This window comes from Poecile atricapillus, chromosome 4 (genome assembly GCF_030490865.1).
Source record: "Poecile atricapillus isolate bPoeAtr1 chromosome 4, bPoeAtr1.hap1, whole genome shotgun sequence".
NCBI classification, from domain to species: Eukaryota; Metazoa; Chordata; class Aves; order Passeriformes; family Paridae; genus Poecile; species Poecile atricapillus.
This window is the reverse complement of record NC_081252.1, coordinates 46,723,320-46,750,483: the sequence shown is the minus strand read 5'-3', so window position 1 is coordinate 46,750,483 and position 27,164 is coordinate 46,723,320. Positions and strand designations below refer to the sequence as shown.

At 39.8% G+C, this 27,164-nt stretch overlaps 2 protein-coding genes across 2 annotated transcripts; both read right to left on the bottom strand.

Moving 5' to 3' along the window:
* Positions 1-281: 281 nt before the first annotated feature.
* ASAH1 (N-acylsphingosine amidohydrolase 1) lies at positions 282-16,526 on the bottom strand. The gene is made up of 14 exons (XM_058837897.1): positions 16,293-16,526; positions 11,046-11,092; positions 10,760-10,850; positions 9,457-9,543; positions 8,475-8,553; positions 7,434-7,508; positions 6,575-6,620; positions 5,146-5,290; positions 3,919-3,973; positions 3,635-3,716; positions 2,919-3,050; positions 2,559-2,682; positions 1,796-1,852; positions 282-1,125 (listed from the first exon to the last, which is right to left on the bottom strand). Exons 1-14 carry the CDS (start codon positions 16,509-16,511, stop codon positions 1,036-1,038), a joined length of 1,329 nt encoding a protein of 442 aa, XP_058693880.1. The 5' UTR covers positions 16,512-16,526; the 3' UTR covers positions 282-1,035.
* Positions 16,527-20,109: 3,583 nt separating this feature from the next.
* FRG1 (FSHD region gene 1) lies at positions 20,110-26,672 on the bottom strand. Its single transcript, XM_058837898.1, has 9 exons — positions 26,549-26,672; positions 26,156-26,223; positions 25,153-25,275; positions 24,132-24,189; positions 23,847-23,961; positions 23,379-23,483; positions 22,540-22,631; positions 21,437-21,547; positions 20,110-20,518 (listed from the first exon to the last, which is right to left on the bottom strand). The coding sequence occupies exons 1-9, from the start codon at positions 26,608-26,610 to the stop codon at positions 20,482-20,484; spliced, it is 771 nt and encodes a 256-aa protein (XP_058693881.1). The 5' UTR covers positions 26,611-26,672; the 3' UTR covers positions 20,110-20,481.
* Positions 26,673-27,164: the final 492 nt, after the last annotated feature.

Genomic DNA, 27,164 nt, shown 5'->3' with positions numbered 1-27,164 from the left:
GCTACTACTCTCTAAAGGACCTTTCTTTCTTTCTAAACTTGAATTCCAGACAATGGTGTATCTGATGGCTTCCTTTCCCCACTTTCAAAAAAAGCAACCAACCAAAATCTTCCTAAAACAACCCAGTTATCTTACTATGATAATAGCTTTAGCTACCAGTTCACAAAATCAGAAGAAATCAGTTTTTCAGACACAGTCTGTTTGAAAATGAAAGCAGTTTATGCCGTGTGGTATCTAACATGCATGATGCCTTAGACTGAAGTACAAAATCAGTACATGTGTACTTTGGTCACAGAAGTTCTTCTCTTTATTGTTTTAGTATTCATTATTTTTTTGAGACAACAGAAAAACCTGTATTAAAAAAACACATTTGTTAACAGGCCAAGAAAGAGCTTCAGCAAAAGAGTTACAAATCAGTAGCAAGACATTCTTGGCTCAGATCTAGCTTCAGATATTTCCCAAAGACCTTGTTTCTGTAACTAAATATGACACTAGGTTATTTTATAAAAGGGCATATCAGACATATCCTCATGTTATACCAGAACAACAGCAATTAATTTTAAGTGCTTATGAAAGAATAACAGAACTGTATTGTCCCAGATGGTCTTCTTATACCAAATTCTTTTTGATGTTTGGTAGGTGCCATTACAACTTGTGTTCTTTAGAAGGATTTTAATCTAAATAAATCAAACCAAAAAAACAACAACAAAAAACCCCCTAACCAACAACACACCAAGAATACTGCCAAGACTGAAGAGATCTAGAACTGACTGCTGAACTCATTTGGCAGAAATGGCTGAAATCACATCAGACACTCATGAGGATACATTTCTTGTCAGCAGAACTGCTGGTTACAAAGCAAGAAAGTCTGCTGTGAGATAGGGTCCTTCATTGTTAGAAGCACTTTGCCATTTCTATAGAGCCATTAGATTTCTGAAGAAAGGAGTTAGACTGAGTAATCTCTTTCCAGAAGCATTTTCTCGTGGAGGACTGCCAGTTTGGACAAGCAGCTTCCAACACAGGAGAGGTACAGGGCTACCAAGGACTACAGGGATCTGGGCATTCCCGCAGGTAAGTCTCTGTATGGCCATTATACACCTCCATCAGCGTTGTGCACACAGTCAGCTAATGGGCAGGGGGGAGGAAGAAGAAAAAAGGAAATAAACCACATTACAGGAATTAGTGAAAAACTCTGATACAGATGAACAGTTCTTCTAAAATAAGCATTTACCTTCTTTAGTCAACAATGTGCAAGTATGAATTGCCTGTGTTCTCAGTTAAGAATGCTGCCTCCACTCAACACAGGAATTAAACTTCATCATTCAAAAACTCTGAAAAACTATTTCCTTCAGATTTTCTTTTCCTAAACACCAAAATTTCAAGTTCAGACTAAAACTTCTTGTGTTGAAAGAATAATGTGCTTGTAGTATGCCTAAATCATGAGGCATATTAACTTGTTTTATGTGAATTATAAGGACACAGATCATGCATTAATTCTGGTTATAAGGGTGCTCCAGATGTCTGCAGAGCAGCTGCTGCCTCAAACCAGGGCCAGCTATGAGGAAAGGGCTCAGGCTACTGAGGATTTTAAAGATGTAACGCCTTTTGAAAATAGCTACTCCAACAATTAAATTAATTACATTAAATTAAATACAAGGTAATGTGAAATTTGTTTTTACATTCCTGTTTTCACCTAAAAAAACCCCGAATGTACCACTGAAGCCTCCTCCTTAGATGTACAGTAGTTACTGGTCTGCTCCCCACTCTAAACTTTCTGCAGAAATAGAAGCATTACCTTATTGAGGACAGGCTTTGTGGAGAGAACATCATAAATTGCTGGTAGAGAGAGATTCTGAAAGAAAATAATACACTGTTATTAAGGGCATTAATCTGTTAATGTAACTGCTGAGAACTAACTTTTTTACACCTCACTTAAATAACAAGATACAGCTTTAAGAGTACAAGATACCCATAACACTTTGGTATCAGAAGAATGTGGGCTGTAAAAATTTGACCTGACCAGATCTTAGTAGAGCATGGCACACTTAAGTGTGTTAGCTGCCCAAGAGTGTGTGTTTGAATTTCACTGGTAAAACTACTGAAAACACCACAAGTCTTTCTCAAACTATCTCTGGGTGTACCCTCCTGCATATGCAGCTGCTGAAAATATTTTCAGGAAACCCACCTAGATGAAAAGAAAATGCAAAATAAACAAACAAACAGAAACCCCCAACAAACCAAACCAATCCAAAAATAATCCTGAAAACCCAATTGCCCCTAAAACCACCACCAAAACCCAAACCAAAAAAAACAAAACAATACCCCAAAAAATCCCAAACAATTCAACTAATGAATAAACAAAAAACCTACAAACCTCCTCCACATAAAGAGGCAGCTTCTTATAACCCAGAAGCACAGACAAGTTATAACTAAATCATCAGCCACTTGTGTCATTACAGCTGTGTTTGAAAATAACCTGAATGCTCCTGGCTGTGTCAGGTCAGTACTGCAACTTGGGAGTTTCAGACCAGGATATGAGATATTTGGAGGATGTTTACCTCTTGTGTTGTCTGGTTCAGGCATTTCATTGCAGGTCCTCTACGATTATCCAGCACCAGTGGAGGCTTCCAGCGATCATAGTTGGTTTCTAACACATACCAAGTGCCCTTCTTGATATCAAGGCTGGAAAAGAGGTCTAAGTTTGTGCTTTGCTTCTCTAAGTACACAATAAGTACATAGATACAGTATAGACTATATACAGATGCATCATTCTTTTAGGCTTGCTGTGGTACTTTTCAATGATGGTAAAGAAGCGAGTTCTTGTACAACAGAAGACACAAGAAACAGAGCAAACAATTATTGGTGGAACCTGTCCTCTTCTGGAAGACAGAGTCAGGTGTCAGGTCAAGCATACTCACTCCCAGATATCCAGAGCAGCTGTCCTGGACCGAGTTATCACACACCCTTCTCCAGAATTTTTTCCACCCAGAATAAAGTAAGCTGGAGCCAGCAGTCTTGTTTTTGCCAGTCTGTCTTTTGCATCCTGGTAACTGTGGGTAAGATAGTGTTGGACTATTTAATGCCATAAATGGTTCAAGTACTGAAGAGCAAGTTTCACAGACACAGGAGGTTTTGGTAGTTAAGCCTTTCTTCCCCTTTCATGGACATGAGGAGACAGGATCACGATAAAGGAATACGTTTAAGCAAAGCTTCTTATTTTGAACTTGAAGTATGATTGTTTAGAGGTGCTCTTTGCACTTTTTCTACACTTAAAACATGAGTAAAACAATGACATACTGTCTCATATTCCACTGAATTAATTTACTGCCTAACAGCTTTGCTTCTGCTTACTTCCTACAATATACTAGTACCTGTTGGATGTGCTTTCATGCAGAATGCTGTTACACATTTATATTACTAATGGGCTCATCAGGAAAAAAGAAATCTTAGAAAAAGTATTTGAGGGATCATGTGTGATGCTTTATCTCCTGCTCCAGAGTACTAGCAAATCCAGAACTATTTAAAGGCCACTAGGAAGGTATCTGTATCACTGGATATTAAGCATACATCTACAGTATTCATCCTAGTTGAATGCAAAGCAGATTAAACGAGCATAATATTTAGAGGGAAATACCTTGTAGCATTCTCTAATACTGTTCTTGTAAGAAAGCCCATCCACATACCATCTCTTCTACCAAGAAACCACTCGAAGATTCCTGCAAAATACGACAATAATTTGTTCTCAGACGGCTCACTCATGCTATTCTAACTTTCACAGCTGGTTTTAAAATGAGCTGTGTTTTATCTCACTCATCTGCAATCTTTTCACCATTTGTATACCTGTTTATTAAGGTAACTGGTTTGCCCAAGGTCTGGAAAACTTGTGCAGAAATAATGAAAGAAATGAGCATTACTCACCCACATAACCACCATCAAGACTGAAACGCTCATTCATTGTCAGAGTGAACAAGTTCTGAAAAGCATTAAACAAGCCAACCTTCAGCCATTGCCAGCCCACGAATACCAGTAATAAACAAGAGGCAGCATTGCAACTTAGATGTCAATTGAGCTTCTTGTTTGTTACACTCTTCCCCTTTGAGTAGCAGACTGCAAGATCAAGTTCATGTGAAGAAGAACCTAATTCATCACGGCTTGAATAAGTAGAAATGAGTTTTTTGACACAGCACATAATCAGCAAGGCATGCTTTTATGCTAAGCAACTCAAGCCTGTGGCCATTTTTTCCTCTTGGTCTGTGTTGTATTGCTGAATTAGCAGTTTTCCTTTCCCTGATGTATGTCACCTTCTTCTCAGACCTCTGAGTACTATTCTAGTTTGAAGGCAGATTTTTAAGTCCCAGTGCTAAGCACACCCTGATATGTTACTGTTATTTGCATGGACATGCAGCTGCACACACTGGAGTCCATGCTACTTGGAACACACAATTCAAACTCAAATCTCAGTCTTCTCCAAGTAATGTTTCAGACAAAAACTGAATTCAGCTACACTGAATCATTTTCAGAACAGAGTCTTCTCAATTTATTTGAGCAGAAGACAAAAATAAGTGGACACAATGCAGGGATTTATCCCAGGAATGTTCTACAAGAAGAAAGACTACCTATAATAGAAGATAGAGCATGTAGAATTGTGGTAAATTTGACATCCTGATATAGTTCTGTACTGCTGGTTTTTAAGATGTATATAAACCCCCAGATTTCAGGTGCCTATTAAACAAAAACCCAACAAAAAAAAAAATCTTAAAAAGCAGGACTGCCTTTTCCAAGGACTGGATAAAGAATTAAATAGCACAAATGTGCTGTTTCACCTCTGGGATCACAGCATTAGCTATTAGCCATCAAGAAACTCTAACCACTTCAGCACTTTGTATTCATTCCTGTTCATATTCGAAATTCAATGCTGTTTTTAAGAACTGTCCAAACGAGGACATGCAGTTTAGGCAATCTCCTTTCACAAGGAAGGGTGCAGCATTGTTTTCTTTTAACCGTCTTCGAGTAGCTGTGCTGCGCACCAGAGATAATTTATTGGAAAACATCCCAAGGCAGAGCATGAAAACAGAAAAATTTAAATATTAAAGGAAAGTCTGAAGCATCTGTAACCAATTGACAAGGCCCCATCCCCATACTTACTGGTTTGACTCCAGACACCATGCCTATGTATCCTGCAAAATTTGTGGACTTGAACACTGTTTTGTTGTTTCTCTGAAAGTCCAGGAGTACCACTAAAGGCTTCAGCTCCCGAGTTAACGTCCAGGAATTATTTTTAACATCCCACCTGCAGGAGACAGTACAGCATTTGAAACTTCCCTCTCTCAGTAGTTTTCAAGGCTTCCCTTCACAGCATGTAGACATCCTGTGTGTGATGCCTGTTCTCTGATCTTACTCATGTCAGCCAGCATCACTGCTCTGTAGTTACCTGAGCAGCACCAGCAAGGAACAACTAAGCAGTTTAAATGCACAGGCAGGCAGTAAAAAGAACTCATGTTTTACTTGAACCAAGAGCATATATATTGATCAGGATTAAATAGCACCACCATCACAGCTAGTTTGTTTTGAACACATAACTTTGTTCTCCACCCGCTGGCAAAGGCAGCCACAGGTACTGCCCGTGACACCAAATCTCAAATTCTTATTTTTCAAAGGCAGAGAAGAAACCACGTACTACTGGATTTGCTCTACATAAAGGGAAGTACCAATCCTAGTTTGTAAAATAAGCCCAAGCAGTTTGTAGGCAAAAGGTTGATAAACTGCACTTAGCAGACTGTTAAATTCTCTGGAAATAACCCAGACTCTGGGAGCAGCTTTGAAAATTTCCTTAATTTTCAGGAAGCACGTTCACAGTATTTCTAACAAGTATTTCCAACACAAGCCAAACCAAGGGATAGGTGGAGTCACAGTAGACAACATGTGAGTTTTTAATATGTAATGCATTAATATGTATGAATATTGTAAAAATTTTAATAAAGATGAGCATTTAAATTCCAATTGTGGAATTGTGAGCATCATCTGGAAGAGTGATGTTACAAAATACATTTTATTGGGGTAATAAAAGCAAATGCCATGGGGTATGAAAGGAGAACTAATGAGTGCTGGGCAACAAACTACAAAGTTTGTATGGAAATGAGCAATGATAGGAAATGCCAGTGGAGCAGAGTACAATAACTGTGGGGGATGAGGCGGAGGAAATCATTAAAATGCCAAGCCCCAATCCAATCCCCATTTCACTGCATATATTAAAATTGATGCTTCATCCCATCATGTTAAGAACAAGATATACTGTGCCTCAGAGATCAGGTTACATTTTTGGTTTGAGACAGTTTGAACTGAAGCTCAGAAAAAATATAAGTAGCAAAACACAACTGTTCTTGATGCACCTGGAGTTTGACATAAGATGAGCAGAACATCCTGATCTTTTCATTTTAGACTTTTTTACAACACACAATGGAGAATTACTTGTCACAGTCTTATGGACATCCAAAGAAGACTCAAAGAATGTGGGTACCTGTTTCAAGTTCAGCTTTCTTTTTCTTTGGGTTTGGTTGTAAGTTTAAGTACTTACCCTAGGAAGAGTCCAAAATCCAAGTTTCTGGCGTGGTACAGTTTCCCTATGCAACAATAAATAATTAATACAATTTTCCAAAGAAATAGAAGAATTTCAGCTTAGAAACTCAAGAAATGAGTAAGCAGCAAAATACCTGGAAAAGTGGGCAAGGAAAATAGCATTCTCTACTTTCCCTTTTCATAACCACAATATAACGATGGGTATTTTATTAGTCAGAGGTGTTTTGCCATAACTGAAATCAAGTAATCCTGCGAACTGCTGTCCATCTCAGCCTCTAATCTTTCCACATTATCTTACTGCAATGGCAACACCTTGAGCTTCCTCTAAAAGCGAGATGTTTGTAAGCCCTCTGAGAATCCCTTAGAAACCTCCTAAGTTGGAACAGGTGGAGACAAGGGCTGAAGAACTAAGTAGGAGGGTGAAAGAGTCTCTTTTCTTAGAAGAGACTGTACATTTTCTCTACCCGCACACACATGCAATATCTAGAAACTAGATGCAAAATCCTGCATGGCACTGAGAAAGTTTCAGGTGTGTAGATGGTGTTTCTTTCCCCTAGGAAAACAAATACCACCTATTAAAATACCCCAACCAATCACAAAAAACTCACCATCTAACAAAACCAAACCAAAATTATCTTTGAAAGTATTTTGTTCTTTGTTTTAAACCTAACCCACTTATGAACTCTTATTCCCTTTCCCAAGGAATACCTTTTATTATCAGTCCTTAGGCATTATTATCTTCTAGTCTCTTTAGTAGACCTTACTGCCTGCAGTTGGGGAGGACTGCATTTGCATAACTGAAGTGGACCCTCTTCTACATAAAAGAAAACTGTTAACATTATTTTGGATTGCATTACCTGTTTTATCTTCTGCCACTATTGATGTACATACAGTAAAAATTTCATAAAAAATGTTAAAAATAACGATTTCTCCTAGAAGAAAAAAAAGAAATAAAGTTCAGTATTTTGAAACTTGCCATGAACAGAAAAAAAAAAAGGTTAGAAAAAAGCATAGTGCAAAGCTCAGTATTTTGAAACTTGCCATGAACAGAAAAAAAAAAGGTTAGAAAAAAGCATAGTGCAAAGCTCAGTATTCTGTAATGTTTCTGTTAAAAAATTCAATTTAAATCTCTTTTGATCTTTAAAATGACTGGTTCAGCAAAATCAAGAGCTTCCTAAAAGGCAAATAGAGGGATCAGAATCAGAATTTTGTGCCTAACCATGCACAAAGCTGACAGTCATTGCTACTTCTCCCTCTGCAAACTTCAAAACGAGCTATAAAATTCACTTTAAAGAAGAAAGCTGCTATATCTACCAACTGCCACATAAGAGCTGCTGCTCACAGCAGGTGCATTGGCCTTGTATGAGGGATGCAGTGCAAACAGGCAGTAATCCTTCTCTGTCTCAGTTCTGGAAGAACTCGGTGCCTAGTCCTCACCTGGAATGGCATTCTTTAGCAGGAGATACATAGGGAAGGCAGAAGGACATGGCAAGGACCACAAGGGAAAGAAAGCACAGCAGGAAACTGAGCCTTGACTTCTTTCTATGTCAACAGCAGAAACATAGCAGAGTGCAAAACCAACAAGAATAAAGGATTCCCTCAAATTTGGTGCACAAGAGCGGAGACTTGCTCCACTTCCCAAAACCTTGGAGTGAGAACTCACAGCTCTAACATACAAGTCTCAGCCTGATAGAAGGCTAATATGATTTATTCCATTCTCCTCTAAAACACTGTTTTTGTCTAGTGTGAGATGTAATTTATTGCTTTAACTGCTTTATTAATGATTTGTTAAAGTAACAGATGACTACAACTAACTGCATATTGGTAAACACGCTAATTTTAAATGAGTCTGCATTCCTAGCTTTCCAGGATATTAATAAAGTCTTGGAAACTGTTACCCAAAGGAATCCCAGATGAATTTGCAATCCCTTGGAGCTCTTCATTGAAAGGATAAGGAAGTGTGGCAGTCAGATGAGCCTGAAAGGAAAAGTTTTGTATGACATGTTTAAATTAACAGCATTTTGTTACTTACAACAAATGTCTCCTCAACAAGCACACTTTTCTCACAACTACTGAGTGTTTGATTTCTCTGCAGCCCGTCGAACTTGAAGATATTTGCAGAGTCCTTTGAAGACAAGTACACACTTAAGGGAAGTAAAGCTCTCATTAAAACACTGACGTAAGCAATGGACATAAGCACTGTCTGTCTTAGCACCAACAGGCAGAAAAGCGAAGTAGGACTTGTATATATTAAAAGCTCAACTGCAATGGAGCTCAATGTCAGTGTTTATGGGCACCTGTAATAGCTGCCTTTATTTCCATCCCACTCAGGCACACACGGATATGCTGTAACTAGAGATGGGGTAGAGATCTGGCCTTTTGCTGCCTCTAATCCTACACTGCTTTCCCCTGTTCCATGCCAACGCTTACTTTAATCAGAATCAAATTAATTTTGAAGGTGAGGCTTGGTCAAAGTTGTCCCTGTAATCAGATTTTTATTACAATTTTCAAAACCTGATTTTACTGTACTGTTTAAAAGAAGTAGAACATGGTAAAAAATTTCAGTCAAGTGTTTTCCTTCAGTAACTAAGTCTGTTACATATTGTCTAGTGTTACTAATCCAAACTTGAAAAGATCTTAGGAAAAATTAGAGGAAAAAGAGATGTGCACTTTTTGTTTGATTGTTTCAGTCATTCAAAGTAGTCAAGAAGGCAAAATTTCAGAGTGACTGTTTGAAATATCATTTTTGTTCTTTTCTGGAACTGGAATTAAGAACTTTAAATTAATAACTTTGAAAGTTCTTAACTGCCAGATTTAGAAGCATTCTAATTCTGTAGTCAGAGCATAGAGTAATAAAATAATAAGGCTGAGAATACTCACTATTTTGTTATCCACGATGTCAACAACTTTGCCACTGGGGAAGAAGGTATTTGCTATATCTTTAATATTCTGGACCACGGTCTTCAGCTAAAAAGAGCAAGGGCTTTTGTTGAATAGAAGATCTTAAGCATAAGAATTGCTAAAATACTAACAGAACTCCTTGACAGACTTTTGAAAAAAAACACTTTGTCGAGAAAAATACATATTTAAATAAAGTGCTAAATGTCACTTTCTTGGTGAGACAAATACCCCCAACTCCCAACTAGAACCACCTTTCAAGCTTTGTTCAAGTAACTTTCTTGACTAATTCCAATGTGTCCTTCTACCAGAAACAACAAATTACAGAAAAGCCATCCTTGTCCTCTGCTCCTTTGAACACATTTTAATACTCTGCACTTTCAGAATGTTAATTTCAAGCTCTTTGCTTAAGCGCTGATGTTAATGAAGACAAAAACACTCAATACATTTCTTACTAAATCACATGCTTTTGATTTGCAACATGCAAATGTCGCAATTAAGAGTTCCACTCCATGTGATCTAACTCCAAAGTACACAAGAGATAAAACTCTTCACAATTTAAGGTGAAACCTGAAGCTTCCAACACCCAGTGGTTTAAATGACACTTTTAGAATAAATATTAGCATGTAATTAGAATTTGTCTGGCTTTCAGAGTGGAAAGGCCAAAGTCAAGGGACATAGCAAAAAGCCCTGGCCTTGCTTGAGAAATTAAAAATTACTGAACTGAATTTTCAGCCATCTTCGGAACAGCTGTTTTAATTAGTTTGAAATAGGCTCAAATATTAAAAAAATTATTTGTGCTATGTAAACACCAGTGCTACAACCAGCATTCCTGAAAGGAGGAAGTTCTTAATTTCTCCCTTGCCATTTCATCACCTTATACAGCATTTTGAGAGAAGTAGGGAGGTGCAGAGAAAAGTTGCTGCCTCAGTTTCACTTCAGTTTACCAAGGCTATTCCTTTAGTGTACTGCTCCCTCTTCATTCTGCACAACTTCATGACTATGGAGATTTGGTAAATGGAATGGCACACGCTTGTTTATGGCACTCCTCTACATCCCAAACACCAGTGCCTGTACTTGATGCTGCTAGCTTAAAGTGCTAAACAGAAAATAAAATTTACCAAAGCAATTATTTTGGACTGGAATCATTAGAAAAGTCAACAGGACATATTATCCCTTTCAGATACTTTTAGCACATGTATTCCTTTTAAAACTTTTCTCAAAATAAAAGGCTATGTGCTAGTTTGTATCTGCTGAGCTTCAGAGCAAGCTCTGCATTTCTTACCTCTGTCTTTTTGTCGCGCATCAAGTCATCCCACCTTTTGCTGGGAGGTAAATCAAGATTTATGACATATGTGGGTATATTCCCTTTGAACCTGAGAGATAAACACCAGAGATCAAATTTAAAGAGGGCTCCGAAGAAACATTTGACAAAATAGGTACTTCCCATCTCTAACTAGCACTTTGTAGATCTGCAACAGGAACAAGTTTCATGAAAAAAAAACCCTGTTCGGACTTGCAAATCACAACTTCTCTGTAATTTGCTAGACAAGTTGAATCAGATTACTTACGTTGGTCCTGAAGGGGGGTACATTTTACTCCTGCACTCTTCTCCATACTGCAAAAACAATGCAATATTACTATATATTAGCTTCTGTGTTAAAACGCTATTATTCTAGCAGACTTACTTTTGAATTAAGCCTTTAGGACTAGTCAATTAATTCAAAGTCTTGGGTCTTTGGAAAGAGGAAAATAGAAGAGGAGGGACCAGCAGCAACTTCCCCATGCTGACGTATCTTTACACAACTTGTCTAATGTAGTCCAGGGCAAGCAAAAGGGTATGATAAATATACAAACTGCATATATTTTTACTCTGTGTGATTTAACAAAGAACACTTCAAAAGCATATTCTTTATACAAGTTCAGGAACCTTAGATCTCAGTATGGACTAGTCTGTTCTGTTCATCCAATTCATAATCCCATTTTTTAGTGTCATTCCTAATTATGTTTAGTGTTAAGCTGCACTGTGCAGCTGGGGCAGGGAAAGCATAATGAACTTTGGGCAATCCCTCAGCTGGTGGAATGAGCTATATGGCACGACTTTGGATTCAGTGTGAAGAAATGCTGCTGAAGTGATGCTAAACATTATGTGGGGTACAATTCGGGAATGTAACTAAAAAATACACCTTCATTCCTGGGAGCATGGCTAGTTAGCAATGAAAGTTTGAGAACTGATTCAGGTGTACTCAAGGCGAGGTTGTTTTTCTATCAATTACATAAAGCATGCATATAAATATATAAACATATGCATATACATGCCACAATTTTAATTCTATGTTTTACCCAGTGACATACAAGGAAATGCCTACTGGCCACCCACACTTTTGCTTCAAGCCAGTTGAGAGAAGGCCAGATTTGGTCCCAAATCTATGTGAGAAGTTCAGTGAACTCCGAGTATATTATATCTCATGAAGAAAAGGGAAAGGTACGTGTGCTGTTCTGGGAGCCCTTAGAAAAGCTCCCGAAGCACAACTGTTTGGGAGACAGAACACAAACAAATTATGGAGTGATCCTTCCACCACTTCCCTTCCTCCCCACCCTTGATTTCCAGTATTTATTAGGCTGTATTAATTAGATTACTAGAGTGTCCTTATAGTACATTCTGGCTCCATTGAAAACTGTGACAACATCTCCAGCACCTACGTAAGTGGGACAAAGAAGCTAACTTATGTCAATGTTCTCTTCGGGCTAATCTCATTATCTGTTTTTAATGCATTAATATAGAAAGCACAATGTCTTACACAATGCCATGGACTTTAAACACTGGCCTAATGTGTTACAACTGGAAACAGCAATTCTAAATTGGGATTGATTTCTGTGTGTTGTAATGTTATTTCTTTCTAGTATTTCCAGTTGGTGAGAGAAAGCATGAGATGAATTTTGGTTTTCCAATACATGCGGTGAAGGTATAGGACCAGCAGCTTTGTGTTTCCTAGATTTCACTGCAGCGGCAGTTACAGCCTTTGCACAGCTGGAACACAACGTCAACACAAAAGGCCATTTAATTTCCAAAGTGAGAAAGTCAAAACAAGGAGGGTAGGAGACATATCAGATGACTAATTAGGCAACAAAAGTCAGAGGTTTTGCGCAAAGCCAGACAAATGCTTAACAGTATTGATGCAACTGTCTTGTGCAATTTTCCATCCTGCACTACTAAAATCCATCACATTACATATATATCCTACTGCAATGGATGTACAGATTTGGACCTTCAGGAAATACCTCCATCAAAATATGTTTCCTGACAGATAAAGCTTCTAACAAAAAAGTTATCCAAAGTGAATGAAAATTTCGTTGCTCTGTCAGTAGAGCCCATGCTCACCGAGGAAACAGCGGCACCTGTGCAAAACTGATTTCAGAGGATTTTAAGATCAAGGTGCTAAACGTTATGTCACTCCTGGCACCTACCCCTGAGATTTTAATCCTGTATCTGCAGTTATTTTTATCTTCCCAGTGCTCTGCAGCCTAAGCCACAAAAAAGGTGAGAGAGAACAGAGAAAATGTTCCCTCCTTACATGTGGTATTTTTAGATTTCTAACCTAAGTATAAAGCAAGGTAAAGAAGCCAGTACATCTTTCAAAACTGAGGTATCTGAAGAAATTAGAGATTATTAACTATTTCTTTAGGTTAACTATTACATCAAAGAATCACAGAATATCCTGAGTTAGAGAAGGTAGAAGGATCATCAAGTCCAACTCCTGGCCCTGCACCAGACAAGTCCGAGTCACACCTATGCCTGAGAACAAGTCCAAATGCATCTTGATCTCTGACAGGCAGTGCCCCACCACCCTCGGTGAAAAACCTTTCCCTAATATCCAGTTTAAACCTCCCTTGACACAGCCTCAGGCCCTTCCCTCAGGTCCTATTATTCATCAGCAACAAGAAGAGATCAGTGCCTGCCTTGTGTTTCCCCTTGTGAGGAGCTGCAGACTGCAATGAGGTCTCTCTCCCTGCAGTCTCTTCTCCACTGAGAACAAACCAAGTGACTGCAACAGCTCCATGCACAGATTCCCCTGGCACACAGGCAGCAACTTAAAAAGATGTAAAGACAATCATAAAACCAGAAGTCAGGTGTTTTGCTGTTTTGTTTTTTTTACACAAAGTTCTAACAAGGAACAAAAAAATTGTTATCTTTTGCAACCAGCTAAACATTAACTGCAGAACTTTATGAGAAGGTTAAAAAAAGACACCTAAAGAATTTTCTGGCAGCAGCAGAAAAAACATCAAGCACTTTTTATAACCAGAGTAAAATAAGCAGCTATGAAGTTACTGCTGTGGTCAGTGGAGTTCTCCTCTCTGCAGAGGCTTGACAGTGGAAGAAGAACAGTAAATGCTGTCTAAGAAATGCAGGAATATCCTTCCAGCATGGCAGAATCACCTGCAGTTTCTAATGTGACAAGCCAGAGGTCATCCCCTAGAATAAGCTATCAAAAGCTGGACCCAAACAGCAGGTTACCACTATAAATGTGCTTTTCATACATGCATTAAACCCCCAAAGAGCAATACAGCTATTCTTGAATGGTGCTTTAATGCTCCCTTTGTTTCACCTTTTAAAATCTACTGTTACCAGTAGGTTGTACATCTTGATTGTCTTATATACTGACAACTCTCAAACTGAGATGTATGTCACGACACAAAAGCAGACGTGTGGCAGCACAGGATCGAAACACTAACTGGAAGATAACACAGTGGAGGACAAGTAGAACATGATATGGGGAAAGATGGAAATAAAAAGTGGAAGTAGCACAGAAGATTTATATTTTGACTGATTGTATTAAAAAAAAAAGTGGAACAGAAACCAAATAACTAGCAAGCTGTTGAGATGAATTGGGTGAATTGTAAAAACAAAAAAAAAAAATCAAGTAGTAACAGTTATTATTAACTGCAGTACAGAATATTAATGTGTGGTTTAATGACTGCTGAGTAAATATTTTGAGATCTAGCCTGATTTCATTAGTATGAAATAGACTGAATGTAGCTTGTCCAGTCTAAGGAATACCAGCACTTTCTTTATTTTTGAGGTAGACCATCTATAGTATCCCTCCTTAATATTTATGTATTTTATATTTTTCACCTCCCTATGTAAAAACAAATAGAAAATTACCTCTTTGAGCTATTAAATATAATTCCATATTTTCAGTCAACCTGTTATATTCAACATCTTTTGGTCTATGAACTCTGTGATCTAACACATTTTTCTCTCTGCTCCTCCTCCCTGATGGAATGATGCCAATGCTACACTAATGTGCTGCAGGAGCCCCAGTGCTGTTCACCTTTCTGGACACAGAGGTTAAGAATACTCTGTTAAGACTACTTTTACAATACTGAAGAAACAGTGACAAGACAACTTAAATCGCAGTTTGGACAAAAAAGCATTATAGTTGAGGGGGCCTCAATGAAATCTAAAGGCACTGACAGTCTGCACCTCTAAGATTTAATTCAAGGTATTTATCTTCTGTAATCTTTGTTAATGAGATGAATCCAGTGGCACATAGGAAGAATTCTTCAGCAAATGATGCATCCCTGCATCTCAAACAAAAATAAAATATTCAAGCCTAATAGCTGGCTGCACAGTAGCACAACCTGCAGCCTGGATATACAGAGGATATTGTGCAAGATGTACCAAGTGAAATCAAATGCAAATCAAGCTCTAATGCTACTACTTTGCTGACAGCTAGCACTTTCTCCTACGACTCCACACTTAGGACACTTTTGGCTAAAATTCTAAAGGAGTTTTAAGCTGGAGATAGCTTATATTGTTAGGAAGTTGCTCTTGGCCGGTAGGACAGGACTGAGAGAAGAGAGGGGAGAAAGAAAAGCCCAATTCTGTGTAGAAAATACGCTAAAGGAACACTGGCTATCCGGATGTCCACAGTCATTTGCTGCAGCTCTTCCCTTTCACAAAACCCATACTATTTTCCCCAAAACCAATGTAATTTGCCAAAAAAAGAAAAAAAAAAAAGAAAAAAAGAAAAAAAGAAAAAGAAAGACTTGGAGCAAACTAAAGAATAAAAATTGAAAGAGTTAGTATGTTCCTAAAATATTTAAAAATAGAGTGCAAAAATAAAATATTTTGAAATCCAGAGATATTTAAAATCTGTCCTCTTCATAGAGGACGAGTTAATTTAAGGAACTTCAAGACATGAAAGAATGCTTCGCTGCTTCAGGAATACACCAGGAAGCAAGAGCACCCGTTTACATGCCCAGGAGATGGAAGCCAGCCTGCTCCCCACGACTACCCCCGCCTTCCCAATTCCACCAGAAGTTAAATATTTCACTTACTCAGTTAAAGAAACCCAAACGGCCGAAAGAGCTAGAAACAACCCACCGAGTCCACCTGCTCTACGCTCCTCCCCACAGGTGAACTACAGCAAACACACTCAGCAGATTCAGAACCAGGCGCTTCTTTAGCAAGCCCCTCTCAACTTTGCTTCTGGAAATCGCTGCTGCGGTGTGACAGGGCAACACCGACATTGCAGAGGCGCACGAAATCGAGCGCAGCAGCGAGCAAGGACTTGTAGAGCACCACCGCGGCACAGCCCCTCCCGCCGCAGCGCCGCTCGCCACAGGAGCCCTGCCCGAGCTGGGGAGCCCGTGGGGGCAGCGAGGCGCGGCCGCGCATCCACACGCGTGGCTTCACAGCCTCGCCCGGCCTCCCGCGTCGGGAAGGGCGGCGGCGGCCGCATCCCCCCGCCAGCCCCGGGGCGATCCGCTCCCGCCGGCCCCGCTCGCCCCTGCCCGTTCCCCGCCAGGCTCACCGGGTCCGGCGCCCAGGCGGGCAGCGCCAGGACGAGCAGCGGCAGGACGAGCAGCGCCCGGCCCCGGCCCGCCATGGTCCTGCCCGGCTGCGCTCGGAGCGGCGCTTCCCGGAGCGGCGGCCACATGACAGCGCCCCGCCCGCCGGGGGCGGGAGCGGCGGCACGGCGAGACTCGGCGCGGCACCGCCCGTGCGGCCAGGGGAAAGCCCAGCAGCCCATTCTCAGTGCTACAAAACTTTGGTGGAATTTTGGCTTCCACAAAAGGCAACTTCCGCATAGGAGAGTCCGAAATAAAACCGCCTCTCTCTGGTAACCCTGAGACAAAACCCGTGGCACCAGTTTTCACTTCGGCAGTACTGAGATTTTTAATTACTCTGTGTCCGACGGAGACTTCAGGCAGGCTGTGTGGTGATGCCTATATAACTTAGGTCAAAGTTACAAGGTGTTTATATAGCTTGAATTATATGATACCAATATAACCCGATATAGCTATATAACCTGATATAAATATAATCTGAATCATAGCTTTTTATACCTATGTAACCTGATATAAATATTTTCCTATACAATGTAATGACAAGTATATGGTTAACTAGTTGCTTAATTATGAATAGAAAAAAAAAAAAAAAGAAAAAACCCACCAGGAGGATGGCTTTAGAGATAGACAAGTATAGTCTAAGGAGAAACTGGCAAATGTAAAGCAAATTAGCCACAAAATAAAGAATTTAGACTGGCTGGGACCAGACAGACCATAACTGCACATGCTCCAAAGACAAAGTAGAAAAGTTCAGATATGAAAAAGACCTCGGAAGCCTTCATCAAAGACCCCCGATGACCCTGAACTGGGGAGGCATAACTGCAGTACAAAAGAACCATCTAACAACCATGGGATCATACTATGTAAATTAGTTCTAGCGCCTATGTGATGATGTTGTACTGACACAGTAAAAACAAGCAATACTTACTGTGTAAATATACCACAGCACCTGACAAAGGTGGGTGAGTCAGGTGGAGACATCCCCCTCACCACCAGCACTGCAATGAACAAATACCTGCTCTATAGACATCAGGCTATGGGGATTTATTTCCAGCCTGTCTTTTGATCATCAGTGGTAATGAAAGATGCCAGGCAGGCGTGTTCTTGAGGAAGGATTTTTCTCCTTCTTGCAGCTTAGGAGTGCAGGAAGCTGGCGACTGGGGAGACAGACTAATGAGAAACACAAGGTATGAGATGCATCAGTGTATAAGCACCCTGCCTTCTAATTATTATTTAAATTGTATCTGTTTCATCGAATTGGAGAATGATTTGAGTTCTAATGGTTTGAGTTGGAAGGGACCTTAAAGATCATCTAGTTCCAAACCCCTGCTATGGCCACCTTCCACTAGACCAGGCTGTTGTAAGATCAAGTACAACCCAGCAGCCAAATTAGGTGCATACTGTCATTTTAGCATGAGGATTATCATTTTAGTGTGAGCAAATGAATGCTTGATGAGTGTGAACATCGGCAACAGTTGGTGAAAGACCCATGAGAAAGTACTCAAAGTACTCAAAATCTTCCAGGACGCCTGTGTTTTTGTCTCATGTGCTCTGTGCAGTGCCTAAGACATGTCATGTGCTTTTAGGCACACAGGAAATAAGTGATGCAGTCTTTACATCATGATTTAATTGCCTGTGCAATTAACTGTCTTACAAAACCAAGCGGGGGTGGCAAGAAAAAGAAGCAAAGTCCTTGGCAGAAGGTTGATTGGAAAGCTACATGGAACTGCAAAAATTAAGAAACAGGAAAGGACAGAGAATGTACTGTAGTGTGGGAAAGCCTTGGGAGGACAGTATGCAACAGTGTAGGAAGGAGCCAGCTCAGAACAGAGCTGGCAATTGCACGGAGCTTTAGAGACGAAGGCAGAAAAATATTAAGCACTGCTGAAAGAAGATACAGAACCAATTTGTGGATTTAGAAACTCAGGAAAATTACAGTGTAACAGGATAAACCTTGAGATTTTTATGGGAGTGTTCTTTAAAAACAGGAGATCAGGCAGTTTCCATAGGGTCTGGAAAATATTTTCAGTTGAAAACAAATACATGTAAAACAATAATCCTGTCTTTAGTTCCAGATATCTGAATATACTATTATGGGCTACAGGAAAAAAGAGTCTAATTAAGTTGGTCCTGTTATTTTCTGAACATCTGCAACCCCTTTTGCTCATCTTTTATATCTGGGGCAGACAGCTGTTAGAGACTATTATTTCTGTCTAGATGCTTTACCATCTTTAGTACATTTTTAACAGGAGAAAATAAACAATGACTTTGAAAAATTAAAAACTCTTTCCAAACACTCTGAAGACAAAATGATGCCATTGTCACATTTCACAGTGTACTTTTTTGAGGTCTCTTTGGGATTCTGGTTTACAATCACCAGCACCAGCCACCTTCTCTGACTATGACTATTCTGCCATATTCCTATCACTATGACTTGCCTTCAGGGTCCACACCAGCACCTTAGGCCCTCCATTTAGTCTAGGTTTCTTCTGTCAGTTTTCAAAAATCTAGGAAGGAAAATGCTTCTTAAGATGTACAGTTAGCAGTTGGTCTCACTGATATTTAGCACTTATGTCCATCCTTCTGCTCTCTCATACTCATCTATCCAGTACTGTATTACCACTCTCCAGATCTATTCCTTCTCCCCCAAGCAGAGGCTGCCCAAATTACTTCCCCCTTTTTTCTCTGTTTCAGTTCAATTAAAGCCCCTTGTGCTAACACTACTGTCAGGATGTAGTGTCTTCAAGATGACTCCATGACCTCCATTGGGGAAACATCCAGAAAGACTATTCATAGCAACAGTTAATACACACACTGATATTCACTGTTTTATTATACCTTTGGTTTAATTTTCTTGGGACTAGATTTCCTGCGAATTCCTCAGATCCCTGTTTCTGTGCTATCTCAGAACACATTTTCTCAAGACTCTAGTGTATCATTAGTCCCAACATACAGGGAAACCCCATTGCTACTAAAACACCCTTATTCTCTGCAAGACTGCCAGTCCCTTGCCAGTTCCAGTACTTCCTCTCCTACTTGGGACAGACTCATTTCATGTGCTCTACCATTACTTTTTACTCCATTAACTCACCCCTCTGTGACAAACATGCCTGTCAGTTCCACTTTTCCCTTACTGTCACCTATAGCTCCTTGTACCACACTGTAATCTCCTATTTACACTAATATGAAATGGGCAATTCCCTTTCACGGGTAATTCTCAGGCTCTTATTCTGCTGCTCAGCAGTCCTTTCAGCACCCTTCCCCACCAGAGCATATATTTCTGCTTCCAGGTGTATCTGTGTTTGAGTAATCATTTTTGTGGGTTCTACCAGGCATGTTTTTATTCAAACAGTATATTCCTAAAAGAAAAACAGATGCTGTAATATCAATCTACTTCCACTATTCACTTCAGATGTATTTAAGATTCACAGTGACTGTGGATCAATGACACCTGTAACGAACTTCCAATAAATAGTTACTCTGGCCTGCAGCCTGCTCCTTGCAGTGCTGTCTTTTTCTCCGTGTTTCTGACAGTAGTTTTGGCAGCAAGCCACTTCCAGGACTGTGATATTCCAATGGTTCGTTGTACATCATTCACTTACATTTCTGGGGAGGGATATGGTACCTACAACAACTAGTTAATGAGCCCCAATCCCCAGTCCTAGACCAAACGAAGGACCTCTGGAGAAAAATTAAGAACTTTTTTTCCTCCTTCTCTTCCATAGCACACCTCACAGCTATGCATTTTTATCCAAGAATTCCTCACTCTACCCAGGAACATTTGCCAACAATCATCTATTTATTTCTAGATTTTGTCCTAAAGGAAACTAAAAGCCAGGGAGCTTTCCTTCTGGACTAAATCAGTGTACAGTCTGTCTCCCAGGGCTCAAGTTACATGGCAAATAGCTTACCATTGTTAATTGATATACCTTTAATTTTTGTTGGAGCCATTCCCTTAATACAAGCCAAGTATTGACAAGTGATACAGTTAACAAGACTTTATAACTGGGTTATTAATACTTGAGAAAATTTTAATACAATTCTGAAGATACTTAAAAAATGCCTTAAATAAAAAACAATTATAAAATATTTTACTCTTTTTCAATTTGCTGCTGCCATCGAAGTTGCAGAAGAAAATGGACCAGCTGGGTGTCACTTGCAGTACCTATCCGCTTTCACTTTAGCTCTCCTGTATGGGAAGAGTGGATGAAATAAGATTTAAATTAAGACCAAATACAATTACACCTGGGTGTCTTATCTGCCTCAAAATGTAAAGAATGCATTGAAAGCAATTTTTCTTAAACTTTCGTTCAAAGTACATATAAAGGCCTAGCAACACTTTGGATTTGTTAATTAACTTTGTTTTCCTAAGGAGATAGAACTGCAGTGTCTAAAGTTAACCTTGACTTTCCCTTCAAATCATCATAATTGCATTTAGTCTCATCTCAGGAATGGAATTCAGGTTCAGTGTGATCTGAGGCTGACCACCTATGAGAGCCCAGGAGTGTTCTCACATCACTTGCAATTACCAGAATCCACTCACTGAATTAATGAAAATATCTATACTATATACTGACATAAAAGGCTTTAAAAATTCAAGACAGTTTCCTTAGTCTCAGCTCAGGGAAAAAAAAATTCCCACTAAGTAACATGAAGACGGTCCTTAATAGACACTATTTCTCTTTAAAATGCAACTTTTGCCTTCCAAAGTGTTTTAGTACCATAGGTATTGAAAAAATGTTAAAAATTAGCTCAGTTTTCATGATTAAAAAGATTAATCCCTCAACAACTCCATACTAAACAAATTGAACAACCTAGTTAAAGATTTCCAAAAGAAATAATTTACATGTAAATTCAAAACTATAAACTTCAGGTAAAGAAGGGAAAAATCTAGATATAAAAAAAATAATAATAAAATAAAATAATAAAATCTAGATTAAAAAAAAGGTGCCCCCCCCCAGGAGTCAGGCACAATACTCACCAGTGGAAAAATGCTCAGGAGCCTGTCTCCCGAAAATCTAGCCCTCTTTTGTACCCCAGGTTTTACTGTAATTGCATCTCCCAGTAGTTTTTTAATCAATACATTATTTCTAGCACTTTAAAGTACCTGTCAAGTAGCATTTCATGAAAAGTGCCTTCTTTCCTGGCTTTTCTAAGGGCTTTTGTATCTTCTTTGCTTATTTTAAGCTTTTTGTCTTGAAAACTTTGGAATTTCTTCCTGTAAGGGGGAAGAAAATTAGTAAAAAAGTGAAAATTTTTTAAAATTTTGTTTTCCAACACAACAGCTGTGGTAAGAATCTTAGCTGCTATTAAAACAGAAGATAACTGACCTAATAAAATCCAGAAAACCATCCCAGTACTAAAGTTGCACTAAGGATTCTGTAGGTGAAAACTATTTGGGTTTTATTTTTTTGTCAGTCTAAGTAGGAATGAGTCCCTATGTGACTAGCATGAAGTGGTTACAAATTCTAAAGAACCCTTTCTTCAACTACTAGCATAAGAAATCAGGGAGCAAAAGTGTACTGGAGGTAGGTGCAAGGTGCTGACTGTAGGGAAGCTGCAGGCGTTTTCTCTCTGCCCCGTGCTGGACAGAGCTGTCTCTGAAGATATCCACTACAGGACACAGCCAAATCTACCAGCAAAGCTGGTGGCACCCCTAAGAAAACATATTTAGGATAAGGCAAAATGGCACATAGGCAGAGAAGGGAAAAAAAAACCTTAAAAGTGCAAAATGGCAGTGTGAACATCTAGCACAGAGGAGAGAAAGGAGATGCTTTAGGCACTGTATCAAATATTACCTTCCAGCCCATGAATATGACCATACCGGAGCAGGGGAAACATGGGAGAGGAAGGGAATGGGTGAAAAAACCCACTGTGTATTGACCAATAGCCCATCTGACCTGAAGGAGGAGGTAGAAGAGTCAGGAGAGAAGCTGAGCTTGGGAGATGGGAGAAGGAAAGTGGTGTTTTTAATTTTTGTCTCTCAGTATCTACACCCATTTAAAAGGAAACAAATGTAACTAATTTTTCCACAGTTATCCCAGGGACAGTATCTGGGACATCATCTCTCCATCTCAACCAAAGAGCCTTCTCATCCTGTTTTCTTCCCCTGACCTGCTAATGAGAAGTGAGTGAAAGGCTGCATGGGGGTTGGGCCCTTCCACCAAAGACGGCCCCATTTAGAAACAAAAAACGCTCTAAAGTACATACACGTAATTGATTTCACACTGTTTAACGTTTCCTTTGTCTTCTTGTGGAACTTCATCTTTCTTCTTAGCTTCTCTTTCAGCACAACTACGAATCTAATAATTGAAAGAAAAAAGAAAAAAACAACCAAAACACAATAGAAAACACTTGTATTTTAAAAACCGTAAGTTACAGGTTAAAAATGACTACATATCCTTCACAACAGAATGAGAGTCACAGTGACTTTTCAGGTTCACAGTTTTCAAACTGGTTAACCAGAGACAACTGCAAAAGTAAGAGCTGCATGAAATATGGGAAATGTAAAGTGCAATCCTTGATACTACAGTAAGACATAATTGCCTTAATCTCAAAGGAACACTACTACGTTTCTTAATTCTGGCAGGGACAATTCAGAGATTGACTTTGAAATACTATTGTTCTGACTGGTTAAGACACCTGTCTCTACTTGGAGAGACACATGTATTTTCCATGTTCAGATAAAGTCAAGATAGTCTTCTTAAATTCTCTTATAAGATCTCCCCTTCTGGATCATTCTGGTAAACCCTTTTCTGTCCCTGATTTGGCCAAAACTCCTCTCTTCTGTCCCAAGCTGTTTAGAACTACCTGGAAGATCACACAGACTTTTTTATCCTCGTGAGTGGTAAAGTATCTTCTTATCTCTCTATAGGAAGCACTGAGAATTTATGCAGCCTTGGAACTCATTTACCTTTCTTGCGGCCAGATCACTTGACAGCTTATAGGAAGCAATTATAACTGTATTAACAGAAAATCACAGTACACAGACACCTATTTGTTTGAGTATTCCTGCCAATTCTGTATTAATTGTAGAAGTCATAGATTACCTTTATCATTTCTTCTTCCCCTGCAGTTTTGCTTTTGGCTTCTATGTCCCCCTCTTCATTACATCTAATAAAACGGCTGTTTGCTGCTAGTAACGCCATTTTCTTCTGCAGAAACAATATCACACATTGGAATTATAATGAGATTGTATATAATCCTTGATATGTAACATTTATCTTCTACAATACACCAAAAGTCTCTCTAAATGGGTTTAATTCTTTTATGTATGGATACTTCAATAGCTATCCAGCAGACTTGCTGACTCCTTCATTTTTAAGATGTTTATAGCTCCCAACATGCAGCTATTGAAGCATTTAAAAAACTTTCAATTACAGTAAATGCATTGGAAAATCATAAGTTACAATATGAGATTGCAAAAGGCTTTTATTTCATAGACAAAAACCACATAGATTAATGCAAAATATAGTTAAACACTAGCAACATCAAATAAACTATCCCAAACAGCTTACATCTTGGAAAACAGGCTCCCACTGCTCTCTTGATCCTATTGCATCGGAACGTCCAACAACAAGTCCATCTGAATTTATACCAAGATACTTGCCATAACCAGACTTGAGAGCAATCCTCAAAGAGAAAATGTATGAAAATAATGAGTGTTTTTGATTCATGCAATTCACAATATCTTCCATATCACAGACACTTTAAGTAGTAGACCATGTATTTCAAGAGAGTATTAAAATGCCCTCTCACAAAACCCACAGTTAACAAGTATCAAAACTTGAAATGTTAATTACCTTGTATCAGACAACTTTACTGCTGTAAACTGCTCAGGAGGACTAGGGCCTTCATCACCTGAGGAATGGATTTTCCATTAGTTAAGTATGAAGTATAGGCATAAAATATATTAGCCTATTAATACTGCAGTATCAAAAAAAATTAAACATTGACCATTTCTAAATACTATGAAAAGTGTTTATTTCATTAAAAATTCCTTTTTGACCATTCACTTTTAAAAAAGCAATGCAGGTGCTCGTTTATGTACATATATTTATATATTTACAGTGCTTAAAACAAGACACAAAATAAAGATGACCTTCATTTAAAAAAAAAATTATAATTGAGAATGTTTTGCAACACTCTGGTGGCTTTGAAAACCTTAATCTCCTTGTAATATTACTTCTTTCATAACAGAATGCATTATGGTTCAGCTATGGTAATTCAACTCAGTATCCTAAAAGATACTAGCTTCTCCATCCCTCAAAACCAAAGCAGAAGAATATGGCCACTGCTGCTCTGATCTCACTCTGGAGATGCAACACACACACTTGTCAGGTTCTGGAACAGCCCATGTCAGAGTCATGGCTCTCAAATTAAACTAACAACTTAATTAACGCAGCACATTAGTAGTCCTCCTGTGCAGTGACTAAACAAGTCTATTAAGACAAGGATGCAGCAAAAAGCATTAAAATTCATCAACCTTGAATTTCACTCTTCAAGTGATGCCATAAACATTTTATAGGTTTTAATAAAAATTATACTGCTTTTTATCCAGCAAGTGGTATGGCCTTTAACAGGTAATCATTTCCAGTGCAGTTCAATTTATTGTACACATAAGCCATCATGAAACTAGATTAGTGAAACTGATTGGTATCCGTACTGCATTTGGTTTAAGTCATCTGCATGCTTCAGCTAGAATTATTACATTTTTTGTAGTAAACTGGTTTTAGCACTGCTTGCCTTGAAGTGATGCTAGTTCTATGCTTTTAGGCACTTCATTATTACAACTCTACTATTTTCAAATTTCCTGGAACAAACCTTTATGTGGTGCTCCAAGTGTAAACAAGCCATTGTCGAGGGCATGGATGTAAGCTCCTTTATCCATTTCTATAGCTATAGTTCCTGTAATTTCACCAAAATTACTGACAGCCCACCAGTTTCCTGTAATACAAAACCATGATAGTTTATTAGAGTAATCACAATTTCTGATTATAGTAGCACAAGAAATAATATTTGTGTATTCTCTGATATTTTAAATTCAAAAGATAAAATTGCTATAGCTATCTCACAATCTTTGTGCATTATTTTATAGTTCAGAGCCAATCTAATGGTGTTGCTAATGCTGCTGCTTCAGGAAATCCTGCTCTTCTACCTGCTATCCTGCTATCCCTAGTTACAAGCTCCTGTGCTTTATCCCTTCTTTGTGTTAGTCCACAGACCAAGCTGATTCATTTGGCTGATGCAGCAAAGATACACGTCACAAGAAAATTTTTTTTTTCCCTTTGGATCTGTCTCCTGAAGTTTTGGAGTCGTACCCATTTATTAGATTCTCTGGCATAAGAGAAACAGAGATATTATTTCATCTTGCTGTTATATATGTGAGTTGTAATCCTTAGACCTCAGTTGTTCAAATCAACCTGGGTTTAAACAGTTGACTCCTACAGAATTTTACCAAAGTTAAAGGTAGCCCTTCCCACGTGCACAACTTAGAATTGTGACTTTTACATTTTTTGAACAGTAAAATTTTCTCCTTGGGTACTGTCTTATAAATATTTCCTACCTCATTAAGACAGTAACACTTTTTTTCTTTTTTTTTTAATTACTTATAAAAATCTGAATCCATCCCATCGGTGTCACAAGTTCCGTCTGGAATCTAGGAAGATCCCAAAGTACAAATAATATGTTGTGAGAAACAGTTATATATCTCTGCAGGGGTTATATGCTTTACATTGCTTTACAATGTCCTGTAGCGACCTCTTTAGCTTCTGCCACGTCCCCTCCAGTTTCCACACCGTCAGGTAAATCCTGGAAAGCAGCTCACCAACAATATCCAGCTGCTCTGCCGCATCCTCTTCCCTTTTCCTTTTCTTTTCCTTGTGCTTTTTCTTGCTGCAAGGGGAGATGCAGAGGTGAGGACGAGCCGCCGACCCAGCCCTTGTCCCGCACGGCCTCACGCCCGGGCCCTGCGGGAGCGGGTCCCTGACCCCGGCCGGGAGCCAGCGGCTGCCAGCCCGGCCCCTGCCCCGCCGGCGAGCCCGGGCTGTCCCCGGCCGGAGGGAAGGGAAGGCAAGGGAAGGGCCGGCCCGGCCTCATCCCGGCCTCATCCCTACCCAGCCTCCGGCACCGGCACCGCCACCGGCCCCGTGCGGGCGCCGGCCGCTGCGGCTGCCGCAGCGCGGGGCAGGGGCGGCGCGGCGGGCAGCCCACTCCTCACCTCTTCTCTTTGGACCCTTTGAGGACGAGCTTGGTGGATTTGACGCAGGAGTACTCCGCCATGTCGGGATCCGGGAAGGCGGGCAGACGCAGCCGGGCCCGCCCCGGCCGGGCGGAAGCCCTGAAGCCGCGGCCCTGCCTCCGCCCGGCTCTGGGCGTGCCGGCCGCGCCGTGCTTCCGGCGGCGCACGAGCAGGGTGTGCGGCTCAGAATTTGAGCGGGAAAATAAAACAAGAAAGTTTAAAATTAGGTTTAATCAGCTCGTCCCTGGGCACGTTTCCCTGCGAAGTCTGGCTTGACTCCACGGGTGCAGTGCCTGCGCTTTGCCGGACTGCAGGCAAAGAGCGCTAAGGAGTGAAGAGCCCTCAGCTTCTACAGCCTCTGTGTCCGTGTTTATTGTAAAACACGTGCCACGGACATCAGCAGAGCCCTCGGACGCGGGGGCAGCAGGCCTCGCCTCTGGCAGGGTTACGCGGAGTTGGACACCTGGATGTGCTGGTGAAGGAGTGAGATCTTAGGGATGCCTAAGACCAGCTGGGGAAATGCAGCTCGCAAGTCAGCCAAGCCTACCATGCTAGGGGGGGAATGCTAGGGGTGGAATGAAGTATGACAATTTTT